Source organism: Arvicola amphibius, chromosome 4 (genome assembly GCF_903992535.2).
Source record: "Arvicola amphibius chromosome 4, mArvAmp1.2, whole genome shotgun sequence".
In the NCBI taxonomy this organism is placed as follows: Eukaryota; Metazoa; Chordata; class Mammalia; order Rodentia; family Cricetidae; genus Arvicola; species Arvicola amphibius.
The window spans coordinates 97986732-98009636 of record NC_052050.1 but is presented as its reverse complement, the minus strand read 5'-3'; the positions used below and the strand labels follow the sequence as shown (position 1 = coordinate 98009636).

General features: G+C 43.0%; 1 protein-coding gene across 2 annotated transcripts in view; it reads left to right on the top strand.

The window, feature by feature from the left end:
* Grin2a (glutamate ionotropic receptor NMDA type subunit 2A) overlaps window positions 1–22905 on the top strand; it is a 430207-nt gene that overhangs the window by 352822 nt on the left and 54480 nt on the right. For both annotated transcript variants that reach the window (XM_038327930.1, XM_038327931.1), the window contains exon 9: window positions 3729–3889. In XM_038327930.1, the coding sequence (XP_038183858.1) occupies window positions 3729–3889 (161 nt within the window). The remainder of the gene's footprint in view (window positions 1–3728; window positions 3890–22905) is intronic.

The following is a 22905-nucleotide window of genomic DNA, read 5'->3' as shown; positions in this document are numbered from 1 at the left end:
TCCCAGTTCCTAGGTATTTCCAATTTATAGACATGTGAGGAACACCTTCCTCAAGTCTATAGCTTTGGCTTCGTAAGGACACAGAGTGAAGAAATATCCTGGTTATGTATTTCTTGGCTCTGTGTCTATCTCCTCCATCATAAATGCATGCCATAGGTTATTCACTTAGATGACCTTCAGACCTGTCCTCACACTGAATAGAGATGAAAGAAAATTAGCAAAAGATCCCATGTTCTCCATGCTGGAAGGACACTGGCTAAAGCTATGTTGAGTGATGACAGCTACCAAGAACAGCACACATGTGATCACTATGAAACATGTAATATGATCTGCATGAAGCAATTGAATTACATGCCATTTCAAGTGTGATATAGCTAATTCCCAAAGCTATGCATGATGTATAGATAAGAGAAACAGTTTCAGTGGGCTTCATGGACTGCTCCAAACAACCCAGTTCCTAAGTGGGAGATGAGGAGCATCAGGAGCTTGGAGGAACTTTCCTGATCTGGACCCATTGCTCTGTGCTCCCATTGACATAGGAGGCTCTGTGCCACCCCTGCCTTCACTGAAGCTGCACCTGCTCCTTTCTGCTTGCAAGGGACCCTGGCTGGGAGGAAGTCTCTCACCAGAAATCATTCCAGTAGGAAACATGGGTCCATCAACAGTGTAGTTGAGAAAGATGAGCCACCATGACCCTTTTCAGATAGGGGGTCCTGACTCTCCAGTGAACCATAGAATTTATGTGAAGGTTTGAGATTTTTAAACAATGACCTTTAAACTTTAAACAGTGAACCTATGGATGGATAGTAGTGATGGGTGCACAAAGTGAGTGTGCTTACTGCCAGTGAAAAGCACATTTAAATCTTTTAAATGATATGTTCTTTGTTGTATATATTTTATTTCAACTTTGAAATACACGAACATACTTTCAAATCCAGGAAATATTGCATTGTGGCATCAGAGTGTGTTACATGTAGAAAGAATGACCACTTCTAAGGTGTGTGTGTGTGTGTGTGTGTGCGCGCGCGCGCGCGCGCGCGCGCACGAGCACGCGCGTATGTACAGGTAGCAGTGAAAAGTGTATAGTGAATCACTGTTTAACAAACAGACAGTCTTTGATCTAGTGAGGAAGGTCTGGGTGTTGGGGCTGGCTGATGGGGGCTGTTATTTCTGTATGAGGGTGTGGACTTAGGATTAGTCTGTCTTTGTGCAAATCAAAGGCAAAGGGGAAGAATGCATCTTAGTGCTGCATCTCTGCATCAGTCGAAGAGTGAAGTGGAAGGCTTTTAGTCAAACAGACCCTCTCCTGTGTCTCTGGAGATTGGAAATGTCTGCTCCAACAACTAGATTTATGAGTGGCGCCATGAGGCTGTGGGGTAACCACAGCCTGCAGCTGCTGTACAAGGCAGTCTGGGCTTGCACTTTCTCTTCTGATGATGAGCAAGGTTGCTGTATGGCAGAGTAAGTGCACAGAGCCTGATGCTGCATGCACACACACACGTGTGTTCATGCAGTGCACATGAACATGAATACCTATACACACATATGCACATGTGTGCACACATACATATACAATACACACATGCATGCATGCTTATACATGCATGCATGTGAATGAACACATTCCTGTTCGCATATACACATGTATGCATGCACATTCATGCACACACATATATATGTTTATCTCCTTGCACATACATGCACAGAAACACATGTAATATGCGTATGCATGCCATGCACATGCACATGTATACACATATACTCTCTCCTTCTCCTCCCCCTCTCTCTGTAAGGTTCAGCCAGGCAGGAGGCTCTAGTTTAGACAGTGGATGGCCCCTTTTCCCAGGTCCAGTTATAGCTGCCAATTCTGCAGTAGCACAAGTCATTTCAACAAAATGATTTTCAACTGGAATTTCTAACTAGCAATGGAAAGAAATGTGTTTTAGAAGTTTTAGAAGCAACACTAGTGCCTCCAGTTGATCTCACTTTTGAGTAAGCTTGGCCACTGTCGCTAGCAGTTCTTGGTTTCGCAGAAAGCTCATGGTCTGCCAGTTGGAGAGATCCCTAGACTCTCATCCTAGCATCGGCACAAGTTTGCTGGGTATTCTTGCCATTTCAGGATCCCCATGTCCTCCTTATATAGTCCATTTTTGAGACAATGTCTCCATGTGTGGCCCTGGTTGGCCTTGAACTCGTGACCTTCCTGCCTCAGACTGAGTGCACCACCACGCCCAGCTTTTGCACATGTCATATAACCCAAGTCTCAGTTTCCTTGTATCCAGAATGGAGCTGTACAGTTAGCCTCATATCTGAGCTTACATGAGGTTGCATGACCAATATTTTTAGAAGGTTGGAACACACTGCTACCCGCATGTGAGTCTTGGGAGATGTCAGTCAGTACAAAGTAACTAAACTGACAAAACACAGGTCCTAATGACTATTACCTTCTACTTTTATAACTTTCAGTCTGCAGAAAATGCCAATTGACCTCTCGTTTTTGACCATAATGAACAGAAAGTACTAAAGCATCATTTCCAGCGCTTTTTCCTTTGCAGAAGTTTGGCAAGTGTTATGCTATTCAGTCTTCAGAGACTCTGTAGGAGAGTTCTGAGGTGGTCCCTACAGCATGACCCCTGCCTCTGCTGCCTCTGGGAGCAGCTGTATTTCTAGGATTCAGGCTACACCAGTTGACTTCTAATTGGGTTGGATATCCTGAAACATGACCTAAGTACATTATAGATGCACATAAAAGGTTCTAACAAAACTGGTAATTGTGTATAATTAACCTTATATTAATAAAATATTTTAAATATGTAAACATGGGGCTGGAGTGATTGCTCAGTCAGCCATGCACCTTGCAGGCATGTACACTCGAGTTTCTTCTCCCAGAATTCCATGCAGACCAGACTGTTTGGAGAGTTCCAGGTTCAGTAAAAGACCCTGCCTCGAAACACAAGGTGGGTTTGCCTTGAGGAATGATATCTAAGGTTGATCTCTACCCTTCACATACAGGCATACATATGAGCAGCAGCACACACATGAACACAACGCTTATACACACACACACACACACACACACACACAGAGCCATGGGCAGGTAGTCATAGCCAGTCAGTCAAGAAGCAATCATGGAACATAGAAACTTCCATGCAAGTCTGAGAATCCCAGGAAGCAAAGTCAGTGGGAGCTTTGGCTCACAACTTTCCCTGGGTCTGCCATGAGTCAGTCATTGTAGATGACAACCATTAGGATCCCACAGACACTGCCTGTGTGAATGGCCAAGAGAATGGAGGAGGGATGAGTGACAGTACACAGCCATTTTCCGGAGATGAGAGCAAGAGGTGACTGGTAGTCACCACAGAAAGGAAAAACTCATCATAAAACAGGTAAGTGAATTTGGAAAAAGTAGACCCTTAACTCTTTCAGCATATCTTGGTGCCAACTGTATGCCTAACATGAGCTAGCCTCAGAAAATGTTCATTGAACCACAGACCACGGTGTGTGCTTGTTGCTGGGCAACAGTATAGGAAGCAGAGATGAAAACACAAGCCAGATGCTATCTCCACCTTCCTGGTCATCACAGACCCACAGGAGATGGGATTAAAGCTGAAAGGGGTCTTCTCACTGTTCTGTACTGATGCATCTTGAACCTCTGTCACTGCGCAAATGCTCACTGGTTTCTTCTCTCTCTTCTTTTCATCCCTCCCTCCCCTAACCTCCCCCTCCAGTTTCAGAGACCTCATGACTATTCCCCGCCTTTCCGATTTGGGACAGTACCCAATGGGAGTACAGAGAGGAATATCCGTAACAACTACCCCTATATGCACCAGTACATGACCAAATTCAACCAGAGGGGAGTAGAGGACGCCTTGGTCAGCTTGAAAACAGGGTAAGGACAATGGCTCCTTCTTCTCTGCTGCCATCAGTGCTTAAACGTGACAGCAGCAGACTCTGCATGCCTTGGTGCTTATCTGTGAGACTGCCTGTTTTCTGGAGAGGTCCTGCAGGCTAGAGGGCCTCCAGCAGAGGAGTGTTTGTATTAATCTGATGAGCATCATAGGCTGCCTGTTAAAAGGAAGCAGCCCACAAAGTGTGGAAATGTGAAAAGCCCAGGGGGTTCTGTAAGCTGGTAAAGAAGTTGGTCCAACTCCATGGGATATTTTAGCCAAGTAGAAAGACCTAAAAAGGTTGAGAGTTTAAGGAAGTAAAGCTAGATTTCCATTAGGTTATTTGGTGATGGTGGAGCACTGCTAACAGCTTGACAGTGCAATATTGATGAAGGTGGCTGGGGATGAGGCTCAGAGGCAAAGCCTGTGTCTGGAATGCAGACGTTCTAAATTTTATTCTAGATACACTGAACAAAGGTATGAAGGAGAAAGGAAAGAGATAAGAGCTCAAATCTTTTCTAAAAACACAGCCAGTGTTCTTGTTCATCCATTGACATGGTGGAATAGAGCTGTATTACTCAGGAGTCTCTAGAGAGACAGAACTGATAGTGTGTGTGTGTGTGTGTGTGTGTGTGTGTAAAGGGGGTTTATTAGAATGGCTTACAGGCTGTTATCCAATTAGTCCAACAATGTCTATCAATGGAAGGTCCAAGAATACAGTAGTTGTTGGTTCATGAGGTTGGATTTCTTAGCTGATCTTCAATATATGCCTGCCATCAAGAGCAAGCAGGCAGAGAGCACACCTTCTTCATCCACGCATGTTCTTTATACAGGTTGACAGCAGAAGGGTAGCCCAGATTAAAGATGCATCTTTCCACATCAAAAGATCTGGATTAAAAGTGGGTCTTCCCACTTAAAATGATTTAATTAAGAAGTAAAATCCTCACAGGCATATCCAGCCAGTTGGGTTTTAATTAATTCCGGGTGTAGTCAAGTTGTTAACCAAGAATAGCCATCACTAATCCATGCCTTGTCAACTTGATACACAATCATATTTTTATGGTATACCTTCATCTACAAATGAAAATAATAACTAGGTCATAATTGCACCTAATGTAACTATCACTTGTACAACTGTAAGCACAGAACACATTTTAGAGTAGGTGGTAATGTCCCTTGAGGGACATTCTTTTAACACTAAAACTCAAACTCAAATATGATAATGTCCCTTGAGGGACATTCTTTTAACACTAAAACTCAAATATGATAATCACTGATGTTCTCTTAATTGATGTTATATTACATGATAAATGTAATGAGGAAAAGACACGAATATCTGTAAAAACAACATTCTAACAAACTATGGCAGAGACAGTTATGCCAACTATGATCCTCATTCTGCAGCTGGTCACGTCGCCTTAGCTGGTGGTTATAACTACCTTCCTCTGCTACCCATTCTGTACTTTCTTTTACCCTCAGCAAGCACTTCAGAACATCTTGGCTCTTTCCCTGGAGGAGTGAACCATACTTTCATTCCTCATGGGGCTGTGCCATTTGCCATCCTGCCGGGATTAGGCTCCTATAGTTCCCCATTAACTTTAATCACAAGACATGGTAGCACCAAGAGACACCCTAAAGTATCTCCTGCACTCCAGACATAATCTTTCTTACCTCCCTTGTAGAGAAGCAATCCCATTTCCCTGTGGTAATCTAGATCAATCACCTTTGCTAGCACTGTTACTCCTTTCTTTCCCTGTTAGCTTAAGGGCATCAGAAGCCCAGCATGGCCATGGGGGAAATCTGAGCTTCCAGTTCAATGAATGTTCTGTCTTCTGTCTTGAGTGCTCCCTGCTCTGAAATCAAAACTTTTAGGCCAGCAGAACTTAAGGGCTCAGGAACAGAAAGCAGTTTTACCAGTGGGTCACTAGGGGTAATAGGGAACAGAACTATGCACTTTTCCACCCCATGATTCCTGGACCCATGGATCCTGGCTATGGGAGAAAGCATACCATACATATATTGGATGCTGATTCAAGACATATAATGCCTTTCAGAAATCACTGCTCCAGCCCTCCAGACTGCTGCCACCTAATTGGCTCTTTAATTCTGTCTTCAAAGGGCGATTTTATCTTTCTATCAGACAAGATGTTTCAGGATAGTGGAGAATATAGTAAGACCAGTGCACTTCATGATCATGGACCCATTGTCATACTTCTCTGGCTATAATGTGAGTTCCTTGTGGTTCCATTGGGCAATGACAGGGATGGTTGGGGAGAGAGGCTGACTGTTCACAGAATGGGTCATCCTATTTGTTTGAGTACTGAGCTCTTCCTCTGCTGGTCACATTTTGGTGAATATTTACATGGGACACAGGTATCTTCGCATCCTTTGCCCATTTGCAGAGATCTATTTATATACTTCTTCCCCAGATGTCTTTTTCACCAATTTTCTAATCATTCTCTAAGTTCTGACCATCCAATCTGTGAGTCAGTGAACAATTTCATATCTGGCCATTTCTCCTTCCAAAAAAACTGTATGTTATGTGTATTGCCTGAGGTTCAGCCCACTATGAAGATTTCTCGTCGCCAATGTCTTTTGGGGTTGTCCCAGAAAGAGACTGTAATGCTACAGTTTTCCAGTTCTGAGTGATGCCTACATAACATGCAGAACCATCTGTAAGCCAGGTCCTTAGTCTTCCCTTCCTCAGTCAGCTGATCATAGGATCATATTGATCATCTGACCATGTGACTACAGGTGCATGCTGGGTAATCCAAGGCATGGTAATGTGAGAAGACAGCCCAAGCATTTCTGCAACTTCTTCACATAACTTGTTCATGCCTGCAAGGTCTGCCTGGGCCCATTCACATATATGCCACTTCCATTTGATAATAGATTGCTGCTGTGAACATCCTACTTTATGACTTCATGGATCAGATAACACCCAGCTCATGATAGGCAACTCAGGTCACATGGTAACTTGATGACACATGGTCAGATATTCATTTTCCTCCAAGGTTCAATATCAGGCCAAGATCTGTCTTTCAAAGGGAGAATAGTTGTCTATAGATGAAGGTAGAGCCTTGCTCCAAAATTTCAAAGGTCTCTTCTGTGATCCACCTTTAGGGCTTGAAAACAGCATCCCTATCCGACATAGACACTCTGTTTACCATTGGGCCTGCTGTATCATATGGTTCAAATGTGGAGCAGCCTGCAGATCAGCCTAGACCTGTTGAAGAGCCTTCTTCTGTTCCAGGTTCCATTCAAACTGTAATAGTCCCCACTTCATGCATCAGGAAACTAATGTGAGAATCCTGCCAACTTCTATGAATATCTCTTTCAATTATACATTGTGGGACTGGGGAAATAACCACAGAGTGATTCAGAAACCCACTGTGCCTTCTGTGAGTTGGACTTCAGCCCACTCTCCATTAATCATCTGATCTCCGTATGCCCTACTTTAACTGAGGGCCACAGTCCACAGTCTTTCTCGGAGTCTTCCAGAATCAGTGTCAATTCAGAGCTAATGTCCAACAGACCCAGAAAGCCTCTTGTTTGCTTTCCCCTAATTCTCAGTTCCCCTTGTAAAAGACCATGTATCCCTCTGGGGCAGGACTGGAGAAAGGCTAACAGTAAAACATTTAGGTATTTTAGCAAGGTCTTCCTCAGGGAAACCTGGCTACCCTTCACTCAAGTGGTTCTGGATTTGCAAACTGACTCAGGTCTGGAAATTGATTCACAGGCTGAGATCCCTTTGCCATGATCCAGTGTAGTCTTTCTTTCATTTGTTTGAAAATTTTTCCACTTATGCAGGTCAAACAAAAATTTAGTAGACTCCTCGTGGTTTTATTTTATTTGTATTGCATTTTATTTATTTGCATTGACCAGCCTTACAGACCAGGCATGGTGGACACACACCTTCATCCCAGTAGTCACACTAATTGACATAGAATCCCGGTGGTATTGGTGCACTGCTTCAATCCCAGCACTAGAGAGAAATATAGAACAGGAGGGAGAGTGGCTCTCACACCCTGTCTCATTCTGAGATTCCTGGAGGCAGGATCATCATTTCGGACTGAGGTAGAGGTAAGCGCCAGTGACTGGCTGTTTTGCTTTTCTGACCTTCAGGTTGAACCCCAATTTCTGTCTCCGGGTTTCTACTAATCATGCTACCACTTCTCATCTATTTCATTCCTAGGAACACCATGGATTGATTAGCCTGGTGGTTCTCAAACCTGTGGGTCACGACCTCCTTGGGGGTTGAATGATCCTCTCACAGGGGCCACCTAAGACTAGATGCATATCAGATATTTGCATTATGATTCATAATAGTCACAAATTGCAGTTATGGAGTAGCAATAAAAATAATTTTATGACTAGGGATCACCACAACATGAGGAACTGTATTAAGGGGTCATAGCATTAGGAAGGTTGAAAACCACTGGATTAGGTAGTACCAAAGGTCCATACACATCATGCCATCACAAAATCACTCTGTATGCTGACCATTATGGGTCATACCATTATGAACATCGATTTAACTATGATAACCAGGATCACCTTGCTTTTTGTAATTTAGTGCTGCCACCTCACCCCTCTGCCTCAGAGCCCAAACCCCTTGCATTTAATTCATCCACCTGAGCATCAGCATCTCCAGCCCTAAGGTCTGGCACAGGAAAAGGGAGACAACAAAGCTCTTCAAAGGTGACTCTCTCATCATTTGTGTCTTTACGATTGTGAAGGTGAGCTGGTGTTCCGCATTGTGAAGGATTAGGTTTTACACAGTGTATCCACTCTGGCATTGCAATGTCCCTGAACATTGCAAAATTCCCTTTAAGGCAACCAACCAAGTCAAGGGATGTCAGCAGGCATCTCCAAGCTCTCTTCAGGATGCCACTTTTTGGACAAAATCTTCAACGAACCATTTGAACAAACTTTGACACCCTTTTTTTTTTGACTGTGCAAACTTCCATATTAACCTAGAATCTCTACTCAGTGGGCCCATGACAATAAACTTAGCCTGATCTAGTTTTTAAGTTCCTTCACCATCATTATCCCATGCTTTTTTTTTTTTTTGGTTTGTTCGAGACAAGGGTTTCTCTGCAGTCTTTAGAGCCTGTCCTGGAGCTAGCTCTTGTAGACAGGCTGGTCTCGAACTCACAGAGATCCGCCTGCCTCTGCCTCCCAAGTGCTGGGATTAAAGGCGTGCGCCACCACCGCCCGGCTTCCCATGCTCTTAAAATCCTTCCTACACTTGTTGCCCAGATTTCTGATTGAACGATTAGCAACTCATTAAGCTCTTGAGTAGTGTAGTGCACTCCCTATGTGCTGCACTTTCTACTCCTGCTCTAACGAACCTGCTTTGCCTTAAATCTGGTTATAGGTCTAGAGACAACTATTGGTGGGTGTGAGGGATTCAGTATTGTCTTGCCTATCATCTACATTCTGGTACCAAAAATCTATATTAGTCATTGTTTTCTAGAGGAAACTGAACTGATAGAGAATATATATCATGTTATAAAGGAGATTTATTAGAATGGCTTATAGGCCATGGTCCAGCTGGTCCCACAGTTTCTGTTTATTAGTAGAAAGTCCAAGAATCTCGTAGTTGCTCAGTCCACGAGGCTGGACGTCTCATCTGGTCTTCATTAGAAATCAGAACTCCCAAAGAGTTTGGGTCTAAGTCAGTGAATAGACTTGCCAGAGATAGTGTGCAGGCTGAGAGCAAGCTTTCCTTCTTCCATGTCCTTATATAGGCTGCCTAGCAGAAGGTGTGAACCAGATTTAAGATGGATTTTCCCACTCAAAGGTCTGGATTAAAAGTGTGTCTTCCCACATTTACAAACAAACAACAAACAAACAAACCAGAAAACCTTAGCCAGACAGTGGTAGTTCAGGCCTTTAGTCCCAGAATTAGGGAGGATAGGTGGATCTCTGTGAGTTTCAGGCCATCCTGGTCTACAGAGTGATTTCCAGGACAGACTCCAAGATACAGAGAGAAATCCTGTCTTAAAAAAAGAGAAAGAAACCCTCACAGGTGTGCCCAGTCACATCCAGATGTAGTCAAGTTGACAACCAAGAATAACTGTTACGACCCCCATATGACAAAAGGCATTGTACAACTTGGGAGTGGAGACAGGTGGATTCTCTGGGCTCCCTGGCCAGTCAGTCAAGACAAAGCAGCAGGCTCTAGGTTCAGTGAAAAACCCCATTTCAATAAATAATCTGGAGAGCAGCAGAAGAGGATATCAGAAGACATCCTCTGGAGCACACACATGTACTCATGTTGTACATACAGACACACAGAAAGTCTGGGGAGACAGTTCAGCTGGCTAGAGTATTTACCCCATGTGGATGCCTAGAATTGATTCACAGATCCTGTGTTTAAAATAAAAGACAGATATGGTGGTATTTCTTTGAAATCCCAGTGCAGGAGTGGGTGGTGATGGTGGAGACAGGAGGATCCCTGGCTAATCAGCCTCTTCCAGTCAGTGGACCTGAGACCAGTGAGAGGCCCAGTCTCAACACATAAGCTGGGGAACACGTGAGGAAGAATCTGGCACTGACCACATGTATGTGACACATAGGAACGCACCCGTCCCAAGGTTCTATACCTAAGAAGAGAAATAAAATCACCACAGTCAGAGACAGTCACTGCTTCTCCCCACTATTGGCTTGGTGATTTTTGTGTGTGTGCATGGCCTTTATTTAACCAGCCTGATCCTATACCTAAAGTAGAAATAATCATAAGACCTAAGTCACAAGAATTGAGTGGCAAATAAAATGGAGGGGTGCGTTAGAGAGACAGTTTGGGTAGCACCTGGCATAAGATGGCACTTAATTGTTATTGTTGTCATTTGTTGCAAAGGTTAAACTCCATTTGTGGATCTTCAAAAGGGCAGGGATGGTGTGAATACATTTAGAAGGATTCCATTAAAAATGAGTTTCATTTTAAATGAAGGAGTTGTATAATGAGAACATTTTTGATTATCTAGAAAATTAGCTTTGGTGGGGATCTCAGTCATCTGGGGTTTCTGAGCCTGAACACGTGACTATAGCTGCAGTCTCCCTACAGCTCAGCAGCTGCTACCTCTTGCTTCTTACTTCTTGGGGGACTGAGAAACCCCTCTGCACTATCATCAACCCAGATGGATGCACAGTTTCTTCAGGAATTTCATCTGAGACATTTCCACAATAACCCTGTGTTTGGAATTTGATTGGTGTGTTTAGCATGGATAGGAAGAACATTTTCAAATAGTTAAGTGCCATGACTTATCCAAAACTCACCCATGACTCGTGACTTATTCCAGCTTGCCATGGCTTGTTCCTGCTTGGAGTGTTTTTTTAAGTCTTTAAATGCACGACAAAACCACAAAAAAAGTCGCTATTGAATAAATTGGGATGGCTCTGTGCTCCCTCATGCTGTGGGTTGATGGTGCCCAGCAGGTAGTCATCCACGCCATCTTAAGCAGTATCTCCACCAACTCCTGTCACCCTCCAAAGCTGAAGGTTGGTTCCTGCTGTTTGAACCTAAAAAACAAAATACAGCATCTTTTGCTCCATTTTTTTTGTCTCTCTTATTTAACACAGAATTCTGAACAATGTAAAGATGGTATTTTTTGTAGTGTTTGGTGTGTATTGTTGCATCGAATCCTAGGCCTTACTTCTCATTGCCGTGTAGATATTCATGGTTGGCATACTTCACAAGTTATCCCTCTCAATCCTGGTGAATGTGTGAGAACTGTCCTGCTGGAGCATTATGGGTACCTTTCTAAAGAGACCTCCTATGTGCTTTCTTTTGTTCCTTTAAGATGGGAATTGCAGGGGCATGGGATTGTAGTAGTATTCAACTTCAGGACATACCAATAAGAAGGTTTTTTATGACTCTCAAGCTTAGTCGTGGTACAGGTCTCTGGTTCTTTACACAGATATCTGTACCATTGCTTCAGACAGACCATGAACACAGTGTGGATGGCAGGTTGAGGACTGTCCTGGCTCCTTGTCGTCCCTTTGCTACCCAGAGCTCAAAATGGGTTATTTTCTTTCACTTTTAAAAAGTATGCAATGCAAAAGGGGAGGGGGGACTACAGAAGCAGAAAACAGCAAAGGCGCTAAGTTGTAACAAAGTCGTTTTCTGAAAAGCCATGTAATTATGACATTCATCTTGGAAAACTTGGGCAAATGGTGGGTTAGCTGTGTATGGTATTTCCTAGGGTAGGAGCCGCTTTGGACTGTTACTTCAAAGTAGAAGCAAGAGTTAAAAGGTATACGAATTATTCTTTAGGTGACAGCTGTATTGTAGGTTGTTAGGGATGAGACTAAGGGCTCCATTCTGGAGATTTGGGCTTAAGTTGGGGTTAAGTGCTGGCAGAAAAATAACATGTGTTTTTAAAACAGACTGCATGGTTAATTATTGAAATAAATTAAGGTTTGAAGTAGATAATACATTTGTATTGTTCCAAAAATTAAGCAAAAAGCAAAAACAAAAACCATAGTACCTGGGTCTGATGTTGCAGGGCTATCATCCAGCCATGCAAAAATCCTTTGCCTGCCCAGCTTATGAAAATGAGTTCAAGACCACAGTTGGAAAGTTAGGGATGCCTTGTCCCTGGATAAAACATGAAAAGCTGGAGGGCTGGGCATATAGTTCAGTGGTAGAGTGCAATGGCCAGGCTTAATCCCCAGTATCACCTAGGACACCACACAAACAGGCAAACACTTAGGTTCTCCTTTCATGGTCTCTTCACTTGCCTTATACCCTCCCTCCATGGGAACCATGAACATCTGCTCCAGCATCTACCCCCTGGCAAATTCAGGTTGTTCTGTGTGAGTGTACAGGGTTTTATTTGTAAATGAGCCATGCTGTATTTATCCAATGCCTGACTGATAGGTTGTCTCCAATATTTTGCTATTGCAAATGATAGCACAATGGAGACTACCCACACATGTCTCATGTAATATAAAATTAATTTATTGAAATAGTTGGTCAAAGACTACATATAATTGTAACTTTGGCAGATGTTGACAAATTTCCTTTCAAAGGAAATGCATATTTACCCTGTAAGAGAGAGTTTATTTCTCCAGGGTTGATACCAGTACAGTTCCCAGTTGACCTTTTAAATGGTTTCTGCTAATAGTTTGGTACTGACATATATTTTAATTTGGACATTTTTATTATCAGTGAGTTTTAACATCATTTGTGTAGAAATAAAAGTCATCAGTAAGTCCTGTTTTTTAAAAGGAAGTTTTTAACCAGTACAATTATTATCCTATTGAAGATATTTGCTCCCATGAATATTTTAATTTTTCTGTCAAATATATCAATCATTATTATGTATAGATGGAATATCTGTACCACCTGGTCCCACAGCTGTTCAGTCCCAAAGAAACACACAGAGATTTATAACAATAATAAAATGTTTGGCCTCTTAACTCAGGCTTATTATTAACTAGCTCTTACAACTTACATTAACCCATAATTCTTGTCTATGTTAGCCATGTGAGCTTGGTGCCTTTTCTCAGTGAGGGCATTCCTCATCTTACTTTCTCTGTGGTCTGGTTGGTGGACGACCTCTGCCTTTCCTCTTCTCAGAATTCTCTTAGTAATGGTTTTCTCACTGTACTTCCTTCCTGCCGAGCTACTGACCAATCAGCATTTTTTAAATCATATGAGTGACAATCTTTACAGTGTAAAAACAGCATTTCCCACAGTAACTATGGCTCAACTTTTGAGTTATAACTCAAAAATCTTTAAGGTTATAGAATAATTCTTTCCCTTTAGTATACTTTATTCTTTACTTATGTGCTTTTTATTTTATTTTATTTTATTTTATTGAGATCTCACTATGTTGCCCAAGAATGACTCATAGACTCACTTTCCCGGGTGCTAAAATTGCAGGTATGGTTACCACATTTGACTTGCACTCTTACCTAGACAGGATCTCATGTTTTCCAGGCTGTTCTTTAGTCTTCTCTGTGTAACTGAATGGCAGTCTTTGAACTTCTGATCTTGCTTTTACCTCACAAGTGCTGAGTAACCAGGCACACATCACCACCCTGTTTTATCAGTGATCAAACCTAGGACCTAAAGCATGTTGAATGAGCACCCTACCGACTGAGCCACATCCCCAGCTTGCACACTACCAACTGAGCCACATCCTCAGCCCCTGGCTTGCACTTTCAATTATTTAGGATTTTCCTTGGGGTATGCTATGAGAGCTGACTCCAACCCCTCAGATAATGAACTGCTGTCTCAGAAAGGTCCTGAGTCCCCATGTGCGTCTTTTGTTTCTATATCCACACCCTCCCCCTTCTGTCTTCTAAACATCAGCTCTGTCACAGCTAGAGGCCCCTTTCCTCCCTTTTCATATCTTGGCTCTTAAATTTTGTCACTATCAAATATATTAGTGTCTGATAATGATGGGCACTGCCCTGCTTTACCACACACAGCATCTCTGGAAAGCTGCATCTCCCTGGAAGATAGGCACCCCATCTATCCTTGAATTGCCGAGATTTATGTCATCTCTGTTGTATCGCCCTCAGCACCCAGGGGTTCAACAGACACTGCTTAGAAGACCCTGAATATGGAGCTCAGCTGTTGCTTCCCGCCCCTGGCTCTATGGGTCCCAGTAGCATCTCCAGAATAGGAAACAAGTTCCATAAGCACGGCCAGGAAGTACTGGCCATTGTTTCCCGAGCTGGCTTTGCACACCTAGCAGCTTCAGCTTGGGTGTGGTGCCCTGCTTTGAGTCCCTGATCTACCATCATCCAGCCACGGCTTTGAACAAACCATGCCATCTCTTAGTCTCCCTGTCTCCACTTAAAAACTGGTGCTGGCTGCTTGATCTCAAGTAGCCCTGAGATTCTTTTATTTGCATCAACCGCAGTCAGAACTCAGACAGATCACAGGGAATATCAGGGTAAAAATCAGGAAAGATTACAGAAAAGAATTCTAACTCTAGTGTTCCCCAGCCTTGCCAGTGAGCCAAAAGTACACGTCACATGATGATTTGTTAAAATGCAGATTCCTGGGTCTTGTGTGGGCATTCTGTGTATCCACAGAGAACCTTCATTTTGATGATCATCCTCCACCAGGTGCTAGTGGCTCTGAGGTATGAGAGGATTTCAGAACAGCAATTTTTAAGGCGCCTCATAAATATGTTGCACTGAGACAGGTTCATAAAGAGTAGACAAACCAAATGCTTATCTTTAGAATGATCCAAGGCTGAAAGAAAAGCAGACGGCAAGAAAAACTTTAAAAATCTGTTTCTCTGTATATTTGGATTTGTAATATACGAAAGTAAAAAATGTTATTAACTGAAGCCACAGGGAAAAATAGGATTTAGTGTGTAAATACCGAGGTCCAGAAGGATCTCAGAGATGAGCTATGGAGCAGGAGCTGTTAGTGACCCCAGGTTTATAGACCAAGCTCTTCAAACAAAACTGTGGCTGTATGATCAGATACCTACAGGAACAATCTGGGGACTCAAAGATTGTTTTGACTAGAATTTAAGAGCTTGCACTCTCATGGAAGTAGGGTGTGGAAGAACTGCCCACATCCTGGAGGACAGGAAGCAGAGTAGAGTAGAAACAGGAAAAGATGACATACTTCCTCCAGTCAAGCCTGGCCTTCTGTAGTTTTACCCTTTCCCAACAGTCTGCTCAAACCATTGGTGAGGACTGAGTGCTGGTCCCGTCATGTCTGGAAACCTGCTCATTGGCCCTCCCAGGGCTGTGCCTCATGAACCTAGGTACATCCTAGTCCAGTCATATTGATGATCAGAACCATCCACCACAGTAGCCTAAATCTAAGTCAGCAAGGATGGGAGCAGAAAGAGCCCCAGCATGCCAGGTGAAGCAGGGTCCCAGGGGCAAGGGGCTGGGAAATAAGCAATTTAGAGGTGGATTATGCTAATCAGATTTTGAGAATATCTGCTCTGGAAGAGAAGACAGAAGCTGAGTGGGGCAGAAGCATTTCGGTTTACAAATGTGGTGTCATTCGCCCAGTGTTGGCAAGGGGCAAACTGTAAAGCTCCTATACCAGAGAGAAGGGAAATGTGGTCCCCAGGACTCTAGAGAGCCAGTAGTTCAAGACACAGTAGGATAAGTAGCACTTTTATTTTACTTGATTTTCACGTGCAGTACATTGATATAAAAGTTCAACCTTTTCTTCCTCCTTCCCTTCTTTTAAAAGTTTAATATTTTATTAGCATATACTATTCCTGCACATGCATGAGTTTCCTTATGACATTTCCATCCATGGGCAAATGAACCCCTGCAGTCACACACATTTCCTGAGCAGCTGAACTCTACAGCCTCAAACTCGACTCTCCAGCTTCCTATTTGATTTCTGTTCCAGCCCAACACTATAGACAGACAGATGGAGCTCATTGTCTTTCTCTATATGCAGTGAAGTGAAGAATTATTTTAGAGGGATAATTATCTTTTCTTTTGATTTTTTTATTGTGACAAAGTTAATCTAAAAATTGCCACCTTAATTGTTTTCAGTGCAGAGGGTCAGTGATGTCAACTGCATTCCAGACATGGCACATGTCCTGGTCCACTCTGCTGCTGTGGCTAAACTCTCCCACCAAAACTTAGGGGAGGAAAAGGCTTGTTTGTCTCATACTTCCAGTTCATGATTTATCACTGAAGAAAGTTGGAGCAAGAATTTGAAGCAGAAGTCATAAATAAATAAACTCTATTCTCCCTCCTCTGATCCTGACAACCATTATTCTATTTCTTATCATTATGATTTTGACCACTGCAAGCCTCTTATTTAAATAGAATTGAAAGAATTGAACAGCCGGGCGGCGGTGGCGCACGCCTTTAATCCCAGCACTCGGGAGGCAGAGGCAGGCGGATCTCTGTGAGTTCGAGACCAGCCTGGTCTACAAGAGCTAGTTCCAGGACAGGCTCCAAAGCTACAGAGAAACCCTGTATCGAAAAAACCAAAAAAAAAAAAAAAAAAAAAAAAAAAAAAGAAAGAATTGAACAGTGTGTGTGTGTGCGCGCGCACTTATTTTTATTTCATTTAGCATAATGTCCTCAAGGTTCATCTATATTATATTATATATTTATTTTATTTCCTTCTTAAAGGCTGAATAATAGTCAATTGTTTTTATACATGCATGGCTCTCCTCTATTCACCTATGGATAGGCATGTGTTACTGCCCCTGCCTTTCAGCTGGTTTGGATAATGCAACATGAGCTATGCAAACATCTATTTGAATTCCCAGAATGAGTTATTTTGGTATATCTACAGAAGTAGAATTACTGTATCATAAAATCTATATTTATATATTTAGGAGTGTGTGTGTGTGTGGTAACAATTTTTAAAAGACTGAGAATTTGAAAGTGATGGGAATATAATGGTAGGATTCAGAGGGAGGAAAAAGAAGGGAAATTATGTAATTATATTATAATCTCAAAAATATTTTTAAAATTACTTTAAAAATAATTCAATTTTTAAAAGTTTGAGGATCCTATGTCCCTTTCCTCCTTTCTGTAGTGGCAATTCTTGTGTTTTCTCCCTGAGTCCCAGGTTCCCTGCTTTCTTCCCAGTATTTGTTTGGTCCTTGTCAGTGGCCATGAGTGGTTTATAATGATGAGTGATGTTGAACTGCGTCATCAATCTGCCATTTGTGTACCTTCTCTGAAAGTAATTTGCCTCATGTCTTCTGTGTTTTAAATCATTGAGTTTTAGGGGTCCTCTATATCTAGGCATAATTAATATGTTAATCTCTTGTCACATACATGATTTGAAAATATGTTTCTTCCATCTTGTAGGGCGGAATTTCACATTTCAGTTATGTTGACAATTTCTTTGATAACAATTTTTAAGCATTAAGAAAATTAATCTTCTACATGAACTTTTATCTGCAAAGCTCAGGTTGATCTTCTGTGTAGGTGTGGGATGTATGTTCAGGTATGTGTCCATATTCATGCGTGTGCAGGTGCACATGTGTATACCCTTCCATGTGGAAGCCCTAGAATATCACTCAGACATCACTCCTCCCTAGGTAGCATCCTTCTTGTTTTTTGAGACCTGGTCTCTCACTTGGGCTTTGCGGACTCAGCTAGTGAGGCTGGCCTGTGAGCCCCAGAGATATTCCTGTCCTGGCATCCTCAGCACTGGAGTTACAAGGACACAGCACCACACTGAGTGCTGGGGATTGACCTCCGGTCCTTTGTTCAGCACGTACTGAGTCATCTCCTTAACACTCAGACTTTCCTTCATGATATGTCTGAAGAAAAAAAAAACAGAACTGTGATCCCACATCCTCACAAGGGCAGAAACATCTTCACTATAAACCAAACGCTGATCTTTAGTCTTTCAAACAGGTTCTCAAAGTCCAAGACTTTCAGATTTGCCTGTTTTTATCAGAAACTGGGTTTGTGATTCAGGTATCCATGATCTTCAGGCTTATAGATATTAAACTCTCAACTACCAAGAGATGGCGTTATCTCTAGAGAGAGAGGATGAAGAAGAGGAGGAGACATTTAGATGAAGAGCAGGGTGATTGGAGATGTGGGGGAAGGTGACTTTAGGTCCGGACACAATACTGGAAGTACCTTTGACCAGCACCACCGTCTTCATGCCATCTGCATCCCACTGAGATGTTAGTTTATAAGCTGCCGCCCCGAGAGAATGGCACACATATCCTCAATCAACTCTCAATACTCTCTGAGCTAGGTACCTTTTTACTCTCTTCAGAAGATGAAGAGCATGAAGATCATCAAGAGGAACAGATGGCACAACTAGCTATTTAGCAGAATCACTGAATTGTAGAATTGTTAAGCACAGGGCTCAAGCTCACCTCCCACTTGCAATGCTGACTATAGAGCTGGATGGATAGGATTAAAGTTCAAGGCAAGATTAGAAAGTGAAGTTGTATGGTCCTGTATAATATGTATGTCTTATGTAACCTATCATGCAGTGACCTCAGAGCTGATAAAATACACAGCATCCTTATTTCTATGCTCTAAAGAAACCGGTCCAGCAACACAGAATGAACAGAGGAAAAGTAGGTACGTGGGGTGCGTCAGGATGGTTGCTATGGCCGAGCGAGTTCTTTCAAGGGTACCATCCGAGTGGGGCTTATTTGCTATATTTGTCAGTCAGACAGAATCAAGCACGCGTGGTTCATTTTCAGCTGCTGAGTTAGAAAGCGGGCGTAGACATCAGCGCTCAGCGAGCTGTTCTAAATGGGATCGCGTCATCTCCAGAGAAAAGCAGGTCGACAATGACCTGGTTTCTGAGATCCACCCCCATGCTGCAAATACAGCGCAAAAATAATTGCTACCACATCATACGGTTAGGGTTGTTTTTCCTTAATAAAACCTCAAGAAACCAGAGACGGTCTTTCTTCTTTTTGTCCTTGGAATGACTTCTTGTTAAATTCCATCAAAAAACAATATTGACAAGATTATCAAGGCCCTCCATAGAAAGTGCTAAAAATAGGAAAACTGGAGGTGGGGGAGACACCGAGTGAGGTACATTCACAGTTCTGTAAACTCAGAGATAGGGACAGAGGGAAAGAAAGAGGAAGAAAGGAAACTAAATGGAACTGCAGAAGAATGTTGACAGAGGGCCAAGGAGACAGTTCAGTCAGTCTAGTGCTTGCCCTGAGCATGAGGAACTGAGTTCATCCCCAGGATTCACGTAAAAAGCTGGATACATTAGTATGCACTGGGGAGACTGGGAAGGCAGAGACAGGTGGACCCCTGAGGCTCGCTGGCTAGCCAGCCTAGCTACCTACTTGATGAGCCCCAGGCCAAAGGAGGTGGTGGAATTCCTGAGCGTGTCCTCTGCCTCCATGTATACCTGCACACACATGTACACACACACACACGCACACGCACGCACGCACATACACACACACACGCACACACACACACACACACACACAAAGGTGACAGTTGAAAAGCTTGCTGATAAGCTGTCTTGTAAGCAGTCTGCTGAGAATATCATCTTGCGTCATTTCTTAGATTCTGTACCAATAACAGCCTTGTTTTTTCCCATTTAAGTCAAACTTCTTTCCTATGGACACCATGTGTCTTACAACTAATATGGTTGACTTTATGCTTGGGCTATAACTTGAAAACGTCAAAGCTACATTCTCCTTCGGCAATTTTAAGAGTGTATAGTGTGAACGTTTCCTGACTTGCCCTGAAGCCTTCAATGCTGTTCCACTTCCGAGTGTGCTTAACTCAAATTGCTCCAGCCACCCACATCTGCAAGCTAGTTTTATTGCATTTTGAATTGTTTGGGAACTAAGTGAGGTATTTCTTACCAGCGGGGAACATTTATATTATGGGATTGACCTATGGGAATGTCTTGTTTGGGTGGCTTGGTCAGCATAATCCTTACTTAAAAAAACCTTGTGTCAACACTGCAATGGCCACAACATCATTTCCATCTTCTATTCTGGAACAGAGACACAGGCACGAGTGGTGGAACAGGTATCTAGGATAAATAAGTACCCGCTCCAGAGCCAATTCTTGGAGTCACAGCTCAACTCCAATGACAACAGTGACCATATCTGACAACGCACAGCCAGGTGCCTCTGATCGCCCATGGTTACATAACACCAGGGCAGTTTCTAGAGGTTTTCATTTCAACATGTCTGTTCCTTCTTTGAAATTTTTAGTGCTATTTTCAAAAGAATGTTTCTCCTTCCATTGAGATGGAAAAGACAAATGAAGACCCCAGAGATGAAACTGTGACCCATGTACACAGTGCGGTTTTTCTTGAGAAATTTGAAAAAGCCAAAAATTCCCTGGAAGATTTCTGTAATTCTTAGTTGTTTTAAGCATGTGTGTGCATGTGTGCAGGCTTATATACATGTGTGTGCACATGTGTGTGGAGGCTAGAGGTCCACCTTGAATTTTCTTCTTCAGAACCCTGCCCATTGTGTTTTTTCAGACAAGATCCCTCACTGGCCTAGAATTTACCAAGTCAGGTAGACTCCCTGTCTGCCTGTCTCTGACTCTCATCAGCACGGGTATTATTAGGGTGCTGGATCTGAAGATGAACTCAGGTCCTCTTGTTTGCAAGTCATTGCCCTTTACTGATTGAGCCACTGTCCCAGCCAAGATTTTGTATTGTTTGGGGTGTGTCTCCCCGACAGCTATTTGCTGAGCTCATACAGGAACTTCCAATCTGTGACTGCGTATTCACCTTTCCATATCTCCTACACAGGCCAACCTCTCTGTTTTGGCAGAAGATCTGAGGCGTAGGGAATAAGCAGACACAAGCCTACCCAGGGAACTACTTGGGTAGAGGCAGCATTCAGAGTGACCCACAATGGGCTTCCCTCTTCTGGACCTGAGAAGGGGGAAATGCTGAGACAGGTATTTGCTTGTTATAAGGTATAATGATAAGGAGCAGAGTATCTGTGTGTTCTTGACCATCTGTGTCTTAATAACAGGCTCCTTTCTTCCAACAGTTAAGATTACAAACAGCCTCCACTCATCAGATACTAATGGTCACGCATCGACGTGTCAACCTTGGATGGTCTTTTACCAATGTCTTGTCTCACAAGCCTTTGGAAAATGAGTCTTCCACTTATGAGGCTTGACTCAGACTGTAAAATAATCTAGCACAACTCACAAGACTTCATCTGCATCTTAAAGGGAGCCCTTGGTCCAACTGCAATCACAGACAAGCCTCACCATCCTCCTCTAGCAGAGAACTGCAAGTGGGTGTTGTGCATTGTGACACATGCCTGTGATAGGAATCCTGGCTTGCCATCTTGGTGCCTGAGAGGCAGACGCAGGAGGACGGTGACATTGCAAGCCATTCTTGGCTACATATGAGACTCTGTCTCAAAACAAGAGAAAAAGAAATGTGGGTGGAGAGGTGACATTGTCCCTATTGCAGTGATGTCTGGGACACCCATAAGCACTTGCCACAGAAAGCTGGACTTTCCCACCTAGAAATGCATTCTCTCAGTTCTAGAGGACAGAAGTCAAAAGTCAACATGATGATGGGGACATGCTCCCCTACCAGGATCTCCGGTGAGATACCTCGAACACTTCCTCGCTTTCTCCAGCTTCTGCTTCTGGTAAGCTCCTAGTTCTCTTGGCTTTACAGCTCCTTTCTCTCAAATGTCTTCGTGTTTACATGGCTTCTTTCCCCATGTATCTTTCTTATAAAGCTGAGGCCATTAGGCTTAAGGTCGATTAATTACCCTAGGTAATGTTTCTGTCAAGATCCTCAGTTAATAACATCTTCAATGACCCTGTTTAGGCACCTGCTGACTCTATTCAGCATATGGAAGTCACCAGAGCACAGTGGTGCTCTTTCTGCACCACCTCCTAGCAGGCTCCCATTGGCAGCACTTGCAGGGAAGTATATATATCCTTGAGCATCTGGGCACACGTGCTGCTTCAGGTTCCATCTGGCAAATGGAGTAGGGAGTGGGCTGTGTTCCACAGGGAGGCACAAGCTCATGTGTCTAGTGTTAAACCTTGTGAGAGCCCCACCCTCGGGTGGCTATATTCTGGCTGGCGTCTTGTGCCTCCCACTTGCAGTTGCCTGGGTGGCTCTCAGGTCATGCTGGAATATATCACGCACACTTTAATTATCAGTCCCCTTGGATTCTTTGCAGCCACCTTTTTTGAACTTGTGCTGATCAGCATGGCTGTTGTACAGACAGATAATCACGGGTTAAGTCATTTGCTCAGGCACAGAACCAGTGAACTCCAGAGCTGAAGCGAGCTAGTTCTAGAAGCTTTGCCCTCAACCTTCATGCTCTGCACTTCTCATTATAAAACATATTCTCAGAGCAAAATGAAAAAATGACTAGAGATGAGTAAATATCCCATTGAACATATAACACCACCACCCCAGCCCTGGCTGGGTAATCATTGGTTTGATGTATAGTCCACTTCTCTTAGACCTCTGCTGTGTATATTTGGATCTATTTATGTCTTCATCTGTAATTATAATTTTTTTCCTGCGGATGCTGTCCAGTTCTATGCAGTAGGTCAAAATTTTCAATTAATATGTTTTGAT